The 12,962-nt window shown below is 32.8% G+C and overlaps 1 protein-coding gene across 12 annotated transcripts in view; it reads right to left on the bottom strand.

Annotated features, from left to right (window-relative positions):
- Positions 1–12,962, bottom strand: part of LOC105490668 (zinc finger CCCH-type containing 13) — a 98,016-nt gene that overhangs the window by 58,359 nt on the left and 26,695 nt on the right. For all 12 annotated transcript variants that reach the window (XM_011756518.3, XM_011756515.3, XM_024795708.2 and 9 more), the window contains one exon: positions 6,444–6,552. In XM_011756518.3, the coding sequence (XP_011754820.1) occupies positions 6,444–6,552 (109 nt within the window). The remainder of the gene's footprint in view (positions 1–6,443; positions 6,553–12,962) is intronic.

Below are 12,962 nucleotides of genomic sequence, written 5' to 3'. Positions count from 1 at the left end.
CCTTTTTTTCTAATTATAATATTAATTGTTGGTAAAGGTACAAATAAAGGACATACTCATTCTCTGGTGGTAGCAATGTAAACTAGCACATCTATCTTGTAAAATTATTCGTCAATATGGGTAAAAGACTTAAGAACATCAATAGCCTTTAATACAGCAACTTCTAGTAATTTATTGTATAAAAATAATCATAGATATATAAAAGGTTTATGTGTAAGGATTAAAAACTATAAATATTTGTGAATTGCCTTGTTATACCATTCGAATTATATTTAACCTTTTTCCAATGAATTAGAATCATTTATGCGTATCAGTTTTTAAAAGGCAATTGTAGCAATAACCTCAAGCTGTCTGAGACGTTTTCTAAATTTATTAACCGATTTCAGACACTTGTTTTTGAATTTCATTCTATATTTTGTACTTTCTATCTTTATGATACATTCTCATTTACTTTAGCAAGTCTTAAATAATTCTGAATACGCAGAGTAAAATATGAAATTTCCCTTATATTCCTCCTACGGCCATCCTTACTCCAGTGATAGCACTACTAACAGTTTAGTGTCATATGCATGAAAATAATGCCTTACATTTTTCCCTTTAACATTCAACACTGCCTTATAAACAAGGTCTTTCCAAGTCATAGAGTTCAACTATCTTCATTTTAACGCCTGCAAAGCATTTCATTAATATGATCATACTTTATCATAGCTTACTTAAAGGGTTTCCTTCTTAAAGACAGATGAACTGTTTTCAATGTTTCGATGTTAAAAACAAGACTTAGATGAACATTTTGATATATACTTTGGTTCTACTTTGGTTCGAGTACAAGTATTTTTCTATGACATTATTTCTCAGACTACATTGCTGGACTGAAAATAACTGTATTTCTATTTCTAGTATCACCAAACTGTACTCCAAACTGCTTTACCAATGTAAACCCCCACTTGAAAACATTAATATTCTTCATTTCTGCCAAACTGATGGGTGAATAATCCTATCTCTTTATTTTCATCAATATTTCCCTGCAGTAAGATTGAGCATTTATTGGCCATTTCTTTTTCTCCTGTGAGTTACCTATCCGATACATATATATTTTTACTCATTTTTTAACTAGGCTGTCTTTTTCTTATGTATTTGTAGAAACTCATTATGTCTATATAGTGTCTTTATTAATGCTTACACATGTTACACGTGTCAAGTATTTTCTTTTAGCCTTTCATCTGTTTTTAACTCCTGCATTTTGTTACCCAGAAACTCCCAGTTTTATGTAATCAAATGTTTGTGACTTCTGGGTTTTATGCCCTATTTAAGGAGGATGTACTAACCTCCAAGATTACCAAAATACTTTCACACATTCTACTGCAATGATACTTCTGCTTTTTATGTTACTTCATTAGTCCTTAAGAACACATGCTGAGCAAATACAAGAAGTTTAAGGAACCAAATAAAAACCACAGACTTCGGAGTGGGGACTGGAAATATAGAGAGCAACCAGATAATCAAAAGTTTTACAGGCATAGTTAGAATTTGTACTTGCTCCTTAAGGCAATGGGAAATTAGGGAATTTGAAACAGGAAAATAAAATGAACATTCAATTTAATCTTTTAAAAGACTGTTCTGCAATTCATAGAGTGGGAGAAAATACTCACAATATATTTATATATCTGATAAAAATCTCATATCCAGAAAACATAGATTCCTCTAATTAACAACAACAACAACAACAAAACAGGTAACACAATAGAAGAATGGCAAACATTTGGAATAGACACTTCACAAAATAGGGTGTACGATGGTCAGTGAACATGTGAAAAAGTTTTCAACTTCATTAGGAAAATGCAAACTAAAACCACAGTAAGATACCACTACAAAATTTTAGAATAGCTACGATGAAAAAGGCAAAAATACCATATGGGTAACTAGTACAACCATTTTTGATTTGAAACTATCTACTAAAGAGGAACAGATACATACTCAATGGCCCAGAAATTCCACTTTGAACCATAAACTCAAGAGGAATGGGTATGTGTCTGTACATGTTTACCAAAAAATATGTTTAAGAATAGTAACAGCACCTTGTTATACATAATAGCACCAAACTGGGAATTACTTAAATGTTCATCAACAGTAGACTAAATTATGGCACGTTCATACAAAAAAACACTATATAGCAATAAGAACTAATGAATGATATGTGAAATAAAGTACAATCTCAGATAATGCTGTTAACAAAAGAAGGTAGGCACAAAAAGAGTACATGCTGTCAATTCTATTTATATAGAGCTCAAACAGACAAAACTAATCAATGGTGCTAGAAATCAGGACAGCAGTTACCTTTGGGAGGTGAGGGTAAGGAGCAGTGACTAGAAGAAAACACAAGGAGACTATGGGAAAATAGTAATTTACTACTTACTGATCTGAGTGATGGTTTTACAAATGCGTTCAGTTTGTGAAAATCCAATGGTTTGGACACATGTGTATTCCTCTGAACATATAGTATACTTCAGTAAAAAAACTTTTTAAGAAAGATTATTCTTGCTTTAAAGTGGAGCATAAATTAGGAGACAAAACTATAAGCAAGGGATGGGATTAGGAGGTTATTTTGGTAAAATAAATTTATAGACAATAAACAAATACCTTAAGAACGAGAATGTTAGTAGTAAATCAAGAGAAACAGATGGTTTTCAATGGTATTTGGTACATAAAACTATCTGGTAAACGCCTGCATGGAGGGAAAGAAGGAGTGTCAGTGATGACTCTCAGGACTGTTGGTATCTGGTAGGAAAAGTGATGCCCTTAAGATACATAACTCAGATGGAGATGCCCAGTTGGTCAATGCTAAATTGAGAGCTCCAGATTTTGGAGTCACTACACATACGATGTTAATGAAGCACTGGGAGCATGATTTCATCTAGAAGAAAAAATTAAAAGTGAGAAAAGAAGATAGGTAGGCAATAGGAAAACCACCAAGTTTGCAAAGCTGTTCTTATAGACAAGTGATTCTCAGAGGGGGTCTGAGGATAGTGGGGAGGTCCCTGAGACAATTTCAGGAGTTCTACAAAATCAAACTACTCCTATAACACTATATTGTTTGCCTGGTGTACTCATTCTCCCATGAGTAGATAGTGAAGTTTTCCAGAATATGTGATGTGGTTAACAGGTGGAATGTAGAAGCAGGTAAGAAAATCTACCTATCAACTATAAAGCCAGACATTAAAACAATTTGCAAAATGATGCAAAACACTGCCACCTCCTCACAATTATTATTTTTTACTTTGCAAAATAGTTATTTTTCATAATAGCGTATATTGGATTTTTATATGTCATTGTTAAATTAATGAATAAATAAATATTTTAAAATTTTCTCAGGTTCATAATATGAAGTTATGGAAACATAAAATACACAAAGACAAAAGTTATTTGGGGGTTCTGACAAAGCATATAAAAGTGGCCTAAAAACCAGAAAGTTTATAAATATACCAATTTCTTCTGAACCCAGCTAAAACTGTTATTCTGGTTAGAATGACAATGCAGAAGGTAAGTCTATGAAATTTCCAGTTTAGTCTCACTATCTGGGGACTGGGGCACCTAACTCAATGCTTTTCAATATTCCCTCAACAGATACTTTCAAATCACAGAGATACACAATGGTCAAAACCTGTGCATTTCAATCAAGGGAAAGCATAAGAAATTCCTATTAAAGACATTTACACTCACCTTTTAGAAGAATTTCCTATATAAAAGGCTCTTGAAGTAAAATCACTGTTAAGTGCAAATCCTTGGGAATCAACATTTAAGGGGCAGACAGAATACAATATGTAAGACTGAAGGGCTTGAACAGGAAGATAGAAAACTGAAGAGTGGTAAATAGAAGCCAAAAGAGTCTTTTTCAAGAAAACAGGAGCTCTTGATGTGTCAAATGCTGTAGAATGGTTGTTTAAGATAGAAACAAGTACTTCTCCATTTATTCAGCAAAGAGGAGGTCATTAGTGACTTTCAAAAGCAGTTTTAGTGGAGAGTTGGGTCAGAAAACTGAATAATAAGTATCAGGTGAAACAGTACCAAGTAGAAATAGTAAGGTACAGAACTGTTTTAAGAATTTAGTTGTTAAGTGGGGATAAGCAGGATAGCGACTAACAGTAATATAGGGAGGAGTGTATCATAAATGAACAAGATTGCTGAGGTGGGAGGAAATTAGATCTACAACACAAAGGAATTATTCATCAACCTTATACAGCAGGAAGGAGGCCGTTTACACAGCATAAGAGGGAAGCAAAAAAGTTTAGGCAAGAATAAAAAATTAATTTGAAAGTGTGGTAGGAGGAAGTTGAGGGAATTCCTAAAGATTTCCATCATTTCTGCTTAGTAGATAGCAAAAAAGAGAAATGAAAGCATAGATTTATGGAGAAGGTTTGACATACCTACTATGAAGAAAAATAACACACTTGGGCTTTTCTGAACCTTTTATATTTTCAACAATTATTAATTATTGTAACAACAATAGAAAAAAACTTAAAGATAAGAAGTATCAAATACATTTTAAAATGTTTTTTATGCAAAAAAAGTAAAATGAAAAGAAAGGATGCTCGGCTGTGTTAAGAGGTAATCCCTTAGTATTTAGGAAAAGTTAGCTCTCCAAACTTGAACAGTTATGGTTTATAATATTTTATTTAAATATACTAATTAGTTGGTGAAACCCTGTCTCTACTAAAAAATACAAAAAACTAGCCAGGTGAGGTGGCGGGCGCCTGTAGTCCCAGTTACTCGGGAGGCTGAGGCCGGAGAATGGCGTGAACCCGGAAGGCGGAGCTTGCTGTGAGCTGAGATCCGGCCACTGCACTCCAGCCTGGGCGACAGAGCGAGACTCTGTCTCCAAAAAAAAAAAAAAAAAAAAAAAAAAAAAATATATATATATATATACACACACACACACACACACACACACACACACACACTAATTAGTCAACTAAAATGGGAAAGTATAGCTGCCTTTATTGCTATTTTATAGAAGTGGTATTACGTTGGATTATGACATCCTGAGTAACCATAAACAAGTTTCCTATTTGTTCTTAGAAGCAATTTTTTAACAGCACTGTCCAAAGATGGAACAGGTTTCCTTTGAGTACTGATGTAACAATTACCAGAAAAATGTATTTATAATACTTTACAAGTGTTAGTCTATTAAGTCTTTAGAGCTAATTCTGAAATATAGTAGTTAATATCTTAGTCTTGTAGCTTCTCAGTTCTCTGTCATAAGGACTCGACTTGGCCCCGGTAACTCAAAAGCAGCCACAGACAGTACGTAACCAAACGGATGGACATGGCTGTGTTCCAATAAAACTTTATGTGCAAAAACCAGTGACTGGCCCACACACTCTAGTTTTCTAATCCCTGGTCTAAGTTTTCAGCTTCTCACTGAAAAAGTCGCTAAATTCTTAAGATCTTTAGTTTTGTCATCTGTAAGTAGAGTAACAAAACTATTGAGATAATAAGACAATTATATAAATTACATTAAATTGTCCACCCCCATTCAATGCATTTAACAAATACAAGTTTTCTTTCTCTGTGTTTGGTAATACGACGTTATGGTACCCATCTTTCAGAACATCAAAGAGGTGGAGAAAACATTCAAGGAGTGGAAAATAAATGCTTATTTGTTAAGATGATGACTCAAAAATGACTTTGCTCCCACCTCAGCTTCCCAAGTAGCTGGGATCACAGGCATGCACCACCGTGTCAGGCTAATTTTTTTGTTATTTTTTTGTAGAGATGGGGTCTTTGTTGCCCACACTGGTCTCAAACTCCTGGGCTAAAGTGGTACTCCAGCCTTAGCCTCCCAAAGTGCTGAGATAATAGGCAGGAGGATTGCTTGACTCCAAGAGGCTAAGCTGCAGTGAGCCATGATCATACCACCATCCTCCAGCCTGGATGACAGAGTGAGACCATGCCTCAAGAAAAAAAAATTTTGGGTAATTTTTTATTAATAAATCCAGGTCTCTGTCTCCATCTGATTTTGATTTCTTCTGAAAGATACAAATCAAACATTTCTTGGAAATAACTTTCCTAAGTCCTTAAGATTTAAAAATCTCATTTATAATATTTTATGTAAAACAAATTTAGATTTCCTTTTAAGCTTAGTGTTAGGAATTTTTAAATTTACATATGCAATACAATCCTGAAGGGCTGTAATGCTGCACAATAAAGTTCTAGAGGAAAAACTAGGAAGGGAAAATTAAAATATGCAATGCAAACCACTTTCCCTGCCTTTGTAGAGCTACTATATGCCAGTTTTTGCCTTATAATTCAGTAAGATAAAAACATGTCAATAAGATGATTCTGAAACAAGAGGGAGATCACAGTTGAAAGGTGTTCTGAAGCCCACAAAAACTCTACAAAGTAAATAATCAAGAATTCGTCATTTAAACCAAGATTCTGAAACTCACCATCTCTATTAGTTTCCCATTCTACATTTTCTTCTTCACTTTCCGGAGTTCTCTCCTTAGTGATTTTTATGTCTTCCTTTTCCCTATGTCTCCCTCTTGAAGATTCTTTCTAAAAAAGTACATACATACATTCAGATTACTATATTTTTAAAAATTATATGAGGTAGTTTATTGTAATAGAGAACATTTTAATTTCATTTATCTGTTTCATCAAAGAATCAGTTTTGTAAATAGTCACTTATCTACTAAGTAGAGAAAGTGACAAGTTCTAGTTGAGCACCACAATGAAAAGATTATACTCCAACTATTTTACTAAAGAACAAAAACTTTGCTAAAGAACAAAAACTAAAAGAGATATAGACTACACTATATCTATTTTACTGAAGAACAAAAACTTTAAATATTAAAGAGTAGCTAAGATGTGAAAATATGCAATGCAAATCTAATACTTTAACAAGCTTGTGACATTCAGCTACATACTAAGTTTCCATGTGAAAATCACTGGGGAAAAGACAGTTTAAAATGAATAAAATACAATGGAAGGATTTGTAAGTGATTATATTTTAAAATGACAAAAAAGGGATAAGCCATTCATCACAGACTTCTAAAAATAACTGATCTAGGACTTGTCATATATTCAAGTAATTGCCATTTTCCTAGACACCTAGGGATAAATCCAAACTCATTTAATAGTATTACAAAGGTTTACAAAAAGATATTTTACCCATTTTGATGAAACCAAATGGTACCTAAAACAGTCAGCAAATTAGTCCTCACTACTGCTGCTAAAAAACAGGTTTTACATTTTATTCCAGGTATAAAACCAGCTCACAAAAAAGGACAAAATTAATTCAGATTATAAAAGTCAATTAAATGTCCTATTACATAAGAACTCCAAATCATATTTTACTAGGTGGTGAGAAAATAAAAGTAACCAGTGTTATGTAATTGTTATCTTCCAGCACAGTAAAAGTCTCACTTTTACTAACATTGTAAATACTATGAAAGACACATATACACAAGGATATTAAGTGCTCAAATTTCTTTCTGAGCATTACTAATCATAAAATTTGGCTGCTTAAAACACAAATTAATTTCTCTTTGTAGTTTTCTTTTTAAAGAACTCTAGTATAAATAACTGCCTCTAAATTCTACATATTTAGGCATGAAGTCATATTGTAAATATTACTGACAAAATTTGTATTTGATTGCTGGTAAGACAACAGAGGCTGACGAAAATAATTTGTAAGTTATATGAGAGTAAAACCTGCCGTGAAAAAAATGGTAAAGAGTCAAGAAAATAGAAATGGGCCTTTACTTGCACAGAAGACAAAAGGAAGAAATATAATTTATTTTTACTCTTAAAAAATTCTGTGGAACATCAGTGAAGAACTATCCTACATCCCAAACAATTTTTGAATGTTCTATGGATTAAACTCGCTATAAATAGACATTACTGAATAACTATGCCAAAAATATTTAATAGGAGGTTATCTCCAAATTATTAAATAACATATTCTGTGCTTTTTGTCCACTTAAAAGTATGTGAAATCCAACTGCAAGTCTAGCTAAAAAGGGTGCCACAGCAGTAGTGCTAGTGCTGCAAAATAAATCTATAAATTTGTAACATTATTTTTTATCAGATTTAGAGCCAGAAATGTTGTATCAATAAATGTCATTAATAATGATATATGTAAATATTTCATATTTACCCTAAACATTAAAATTAAAATTTTTGAATTGTCCATGTTTTTCAACATGGACTAGCATCATGTTTTCTGATGCTACTCCCAGAGATCATATATAACTTCTATTAGGTACCAGGGACTGAATGCACGCTTAAACAGGTGATGGAATTTCAAGTTCTTACTTCAAATCATAATACAGGAAATTACTTTGGTAACATTTATTAAGAAGGTCTAGCGCATTTAAAAAACATCTTATTTCTTAACTTTCTCCACTTCAACAATGTGTATACTTGTTTAGGTATGTTATTCCTTTTATCAAATAAAGTTATTTCCCGTTTTCTCTTATATTCAAATAAAGAGGGTATAGTATTACTTGTCCAACATAGTGTAGCACGGTCTACTATTCCACCTTGCTGTATTTCTTGAACAGAATGGCTTCTCATCTTCTCTTAAATCCAAACATATTAATTAAAAGTATAACCTATTGATTACTATGTGTTCTAAATTAGTCATCCTGGAACATCAAAGGGTTGAAATACTTGAAGAGCTACAGTATTTTAGCCAAAACCCTTGGGACCAGATATTCTAGAGTTTAGATTTTTTTTTTTTTTTTTTTTTTTTTGCATTTCAAAGCATATTAAGTAGTACTATTGTTCCAGTGGAGTTTGGAACAGTAGCCTGTGACCAAACATACTAACATTTTTGCAGCAAAACACAGAAATTCACCACTTTTACAAAAACCGTAATTAAATTTATTTCAATTAAGACCAGGCCTTGCTCCCACATGTCTGTGCCTTAGGAAAAATGTTTGGTTTTAAGTTTCTTGAATTTCAGAAATGTAACACATGATTTTAGATGTTTATATTACTTTCATTTCCACTCTTATATGCACGTTTATTTCTTGAACATTATATGTGTGGGCAGATTATGTTTATCATCAATTTTAGATAAAAAGCAGGCATTACAAAGAATATGAAATAAAAAGGAAGTGTCAAGACTAAGAGAGTTCAGAACCATTATTAGTAACCAAGTTTAAAAATGGTTAGAAGCCTGTGTAAGTAATATAATCCAACCTGCTACTCTACGCAGAACAATTTTCCAGAACATTTGTATAGCTATAGAAGCCCTCTGTTAGAAGACTCTTGGGCGCAAAAATCTTGGCTCTCTACTCTTGCACCCTTTTGTCCCATTTCCAGACAGTTCTAATTATTAGAAAATTATTTCTTATGCCCAGCGCCATCTTTCTTAACCTCTCTAGAGGTTATACCTCTCTAGAATCTCTACTGATTGGGACTAGTTCTAACCTCTGGAATCATGCAAAACAAATCTAATACTTCTTTCATGTGCTAGACCTTTCCTCATCACTCTTTCATCTTCTCTGGGCATACTAATCTGCCAGTGTGCTTCAATGAAATATGATACCCCAAATTAATCTAGTCTTGTCAGAACAGCATAAAGCATACATCTTCCAACTCCCCTTAGAATTGAAATTCTACTTGTATTAATGAAGTCTAACTTGTTTTCGCAGAGAAGAATGGAGCTTCAACTAAGAAACTATCATCTCCTAAACTATACAAATTTGAACTATTATTTCACATAAAATGAAGCCTATAAATAGGGTAAACTTCAGGCCTAAGTGACTTACTAATAGTGAAATCATCAAAGACCAAATATTCACTCTTGTTTTCATTTCTTACAGCTCCGCTATTCTTAATGTTGACTTCACATTAAGGTTTATTTCTTACCATAAGAAGCAGCAATCTGGGTCTCCTCAATGTATCTCTCCCACAAGCACAAAGAATTATTATTTCCTTCAGAGCAACCAGGCCAACTTCAGTCACATGGCCACCTCTGTATGAATAATTGCTATCAAGGTAATAGCCATGGGATAAACGGCTTAGGCCTGCTTCCTGAATCAACTGAACTAGCAAGGGGAATGGGATTATTATAACTGGATTTAACTAATCAAGGCCCAGCCATGAAAGTGGGATCAATTCCCCAAATCACAATGCTGATACAAAATGAAAAAATGGTGGAACGGGTTCTGGGGAATCCAAAGCGATATGCATGACACTTCATACTGCACTTCACTTCCTCATGGTACAATGCCACACTTTTGATAACTTCAACGGCTATAACAAGACAGAATTTCCAACTTAATAAAAATTTCTCCTTTACTATTCACATTTCCGACCCTTCTTCTAGGGTCTTTTTCCATCTTTTAAACATATACTTTTAAACATTCTCTATTTTGTGAAGATCTGTTGGTAGTAAACACTCTCAATTTTATTTGAAAAAGGTATTTATTTTATTCTCATTATTGAAAGCCAGACTCTGGTACATACTTTCGGTTCACAGGTTTATCTCAGTACTTTGAAAATACTATTTCACTGCCTTTTAGCTTCCATTATTTGTTACTGATGCCATCCTGTTGCTTTTTTGCATGGGGATTTGTCTTTCTATATCTAGAGGTTTCTAGTATTTTCTCTATATCTCTGATGTTTTGCAGTTTCATTATAATATTCTATCTGTGATGTACTGCACATCTTGTATCTGTAGATTTATGGTTCATCAATTATGGAAAATTCTCAGCTACTATTTCTTAAAATGTTGCTTCTCCAACATTCTTTTTTGTTTTCCTTCTGGGTTTCCAATTAGATGCATATTGAATTTTCTAAGTATTGCCCCCATGTTTTTAAACCTTGTCAATACTTTCCATAACTTCTCTTTATGTGACGAATTCTGGAGAAATTCTTCAGCTGGCAACTATTGTCAGGTCAAGTCACTCTATTCCATACCAGTGCAATTAACTTTCTATGCCTAAAATCAACTCTACGTTTATCCCGAACAGTTTCTGAGCTTCCTATATAACCACACCTCCTATATTGGATTTACTTACATCTTTCCACAATTACTTGGAGAAATTTCCTTTGAAGTTAATATATAAAAATTATCTCAGAACGTTTAGTCAAAGAATGACTCAATTATTTGTATGTCAATAACATTCTCATCTGCCACTAATATTCACTTATAAACATCTATACAAATCTATCTATTACTAAAGTTATCATTCAAGTAATAATTCCATATTTATTATATTGACATCAGAGGATTTTAAACATTCAATGTTTTTCACAAAACTTTGTTTTCTTCTCCTATCATCCATCTATCTACCTATCTTATTGATCTTATCTATCTATCCTATCTATCCATCTATCTACTTGAGACAGGGTCTTGTTCTATGACCCAGGCTGAAGAGCAGTGGCGCAATCATGGCTCACTGTAGTCTTGACCTCTTGGGCTCAAGAAATCCTCCCGCCTCAGCCTCCCATAGCTGGAACTACTGGTACATACCATTATGCCCAGCTAATTAAAAAAATTTTTTTATTTGTAGAGACAGGGTCTCTCTATGTTGCCCAAGCTGGTCTTGAACTCCTGGGCTCAACCAATCCTCCTACCTCACTCTCCCAAAGTACTGGGATTACAGGTGTGATCCACGATACTAGGTCTAACCTCTTCTTTTATTTTAAAAGAATAATGCTATTCCAAATCCTACTGCTCTAAAAATAAACTTAGTTATAGAACACTAACATTACCAATGAATTTCTGGATTTTCTTTGGGCAGCTCTAGAATTAATGTTAATACCAATTTTTCTTCTCTGTCATTTAGTGCCACGTGGTATCTCAAAATTATTAACAAGTGAAGCAACTATTAATTTTAAAAAGATTAGGGTTTCCACCTTAATGTTTTCAAACCTTTATAATTGGACACATCTGATTAAAGCTAAAAAAAAAAAACACTTTATTAATCTAGTAAAATGGTCCATTGTTGTGCTTTGGCCTGAACGTTAGCCCAACAGCCTGCTCAGTCTATACATAGTTTTAGAATATATATACACCTAATATTTTGAAATTTTGAAATTATTCACAGATCTGCATTTCCAGTTCCTTTCAATATTACAGAAACAAAGACAGTATTTTAGTCCTATACTTAATGAAGCTGTAGTTTATTTTGTTTATACTAAAGAAAAATACCCAAATAGGATTATCAGAGATTCTTTTTATGAAGTGCTCATATAAATTAAATTAGCTCATCTCAGAAAAACCAAGAAATATACAGATAACCAAAATAATATCACTTCTAAAAAGTATGAAAAGAATTAAAGTGAAAAAGAAATAGTTATTAATACTTCTGTATCTATGTACCTAATAATACAGTAGTGAAGAGCAGAAACTATAGGAGATGGAGTAAAAGAGACGGAAACCTACTAATAAGATACTTTAACATAATGTTCTCAAACCAAAATAGATCAAATAGAGAAGGATCTTAAAAATATAAGATGCCCAAAGAATAGATGTTTTATATATATTTATAGAACCTAAAAACCAAGAACTAGAAAATATACCTTTTTTTTAAAGCATGGGTGGAAAACTGAGAAAAAGTGACTGTCTTAGGCTACAAAGAAAATCTCATCAAATTCAAAAATATGAAAAATAACATGAAAGTTACTTTTTAAAAATCAAAAGAAAACACACATAAACACATAAAAAACAAAAGACCCTTCAACCTGAAAATTTTAAAACATTCCATTAAACAATTCTTAGATAATGGCTGAAATCCAAATCTAGAGAGGAGAATTTCCTGAAAATAACTGTCAAAGTTTGACATATGAGATCCATGAGATTCAGCTAAAGCAGTTATCTGATGAGAACTTACAGCATTAAAGAACATAAATAAAAATGAAAACAAATGTTCAACAAATTCAACAACAAGAAAAAAATAAGCAACCAAAGAAGGAATTTAAAAACCCAGAAATAAATGTTAGAAAGC

Source organism: Macaca nemestrina, chromosome 16 (genome assembly GCF_043159975.1).
Source record: "Macaca nemestrina isolate mMacNem1 chromosome 16, mMacNem.hap1, whole genome shotgun sequence".
Taxonomy (NCBI): Eukaryota; Metazoa; Chordata; class Mammalia; order Primates; family Cercopithecidae; genus Macaca; species Macaca nemestrina.
Note: the sequence above shows the minus strand (reverse complement) of the source record. Positions and strands in the feature narration are given on the sequence as shown.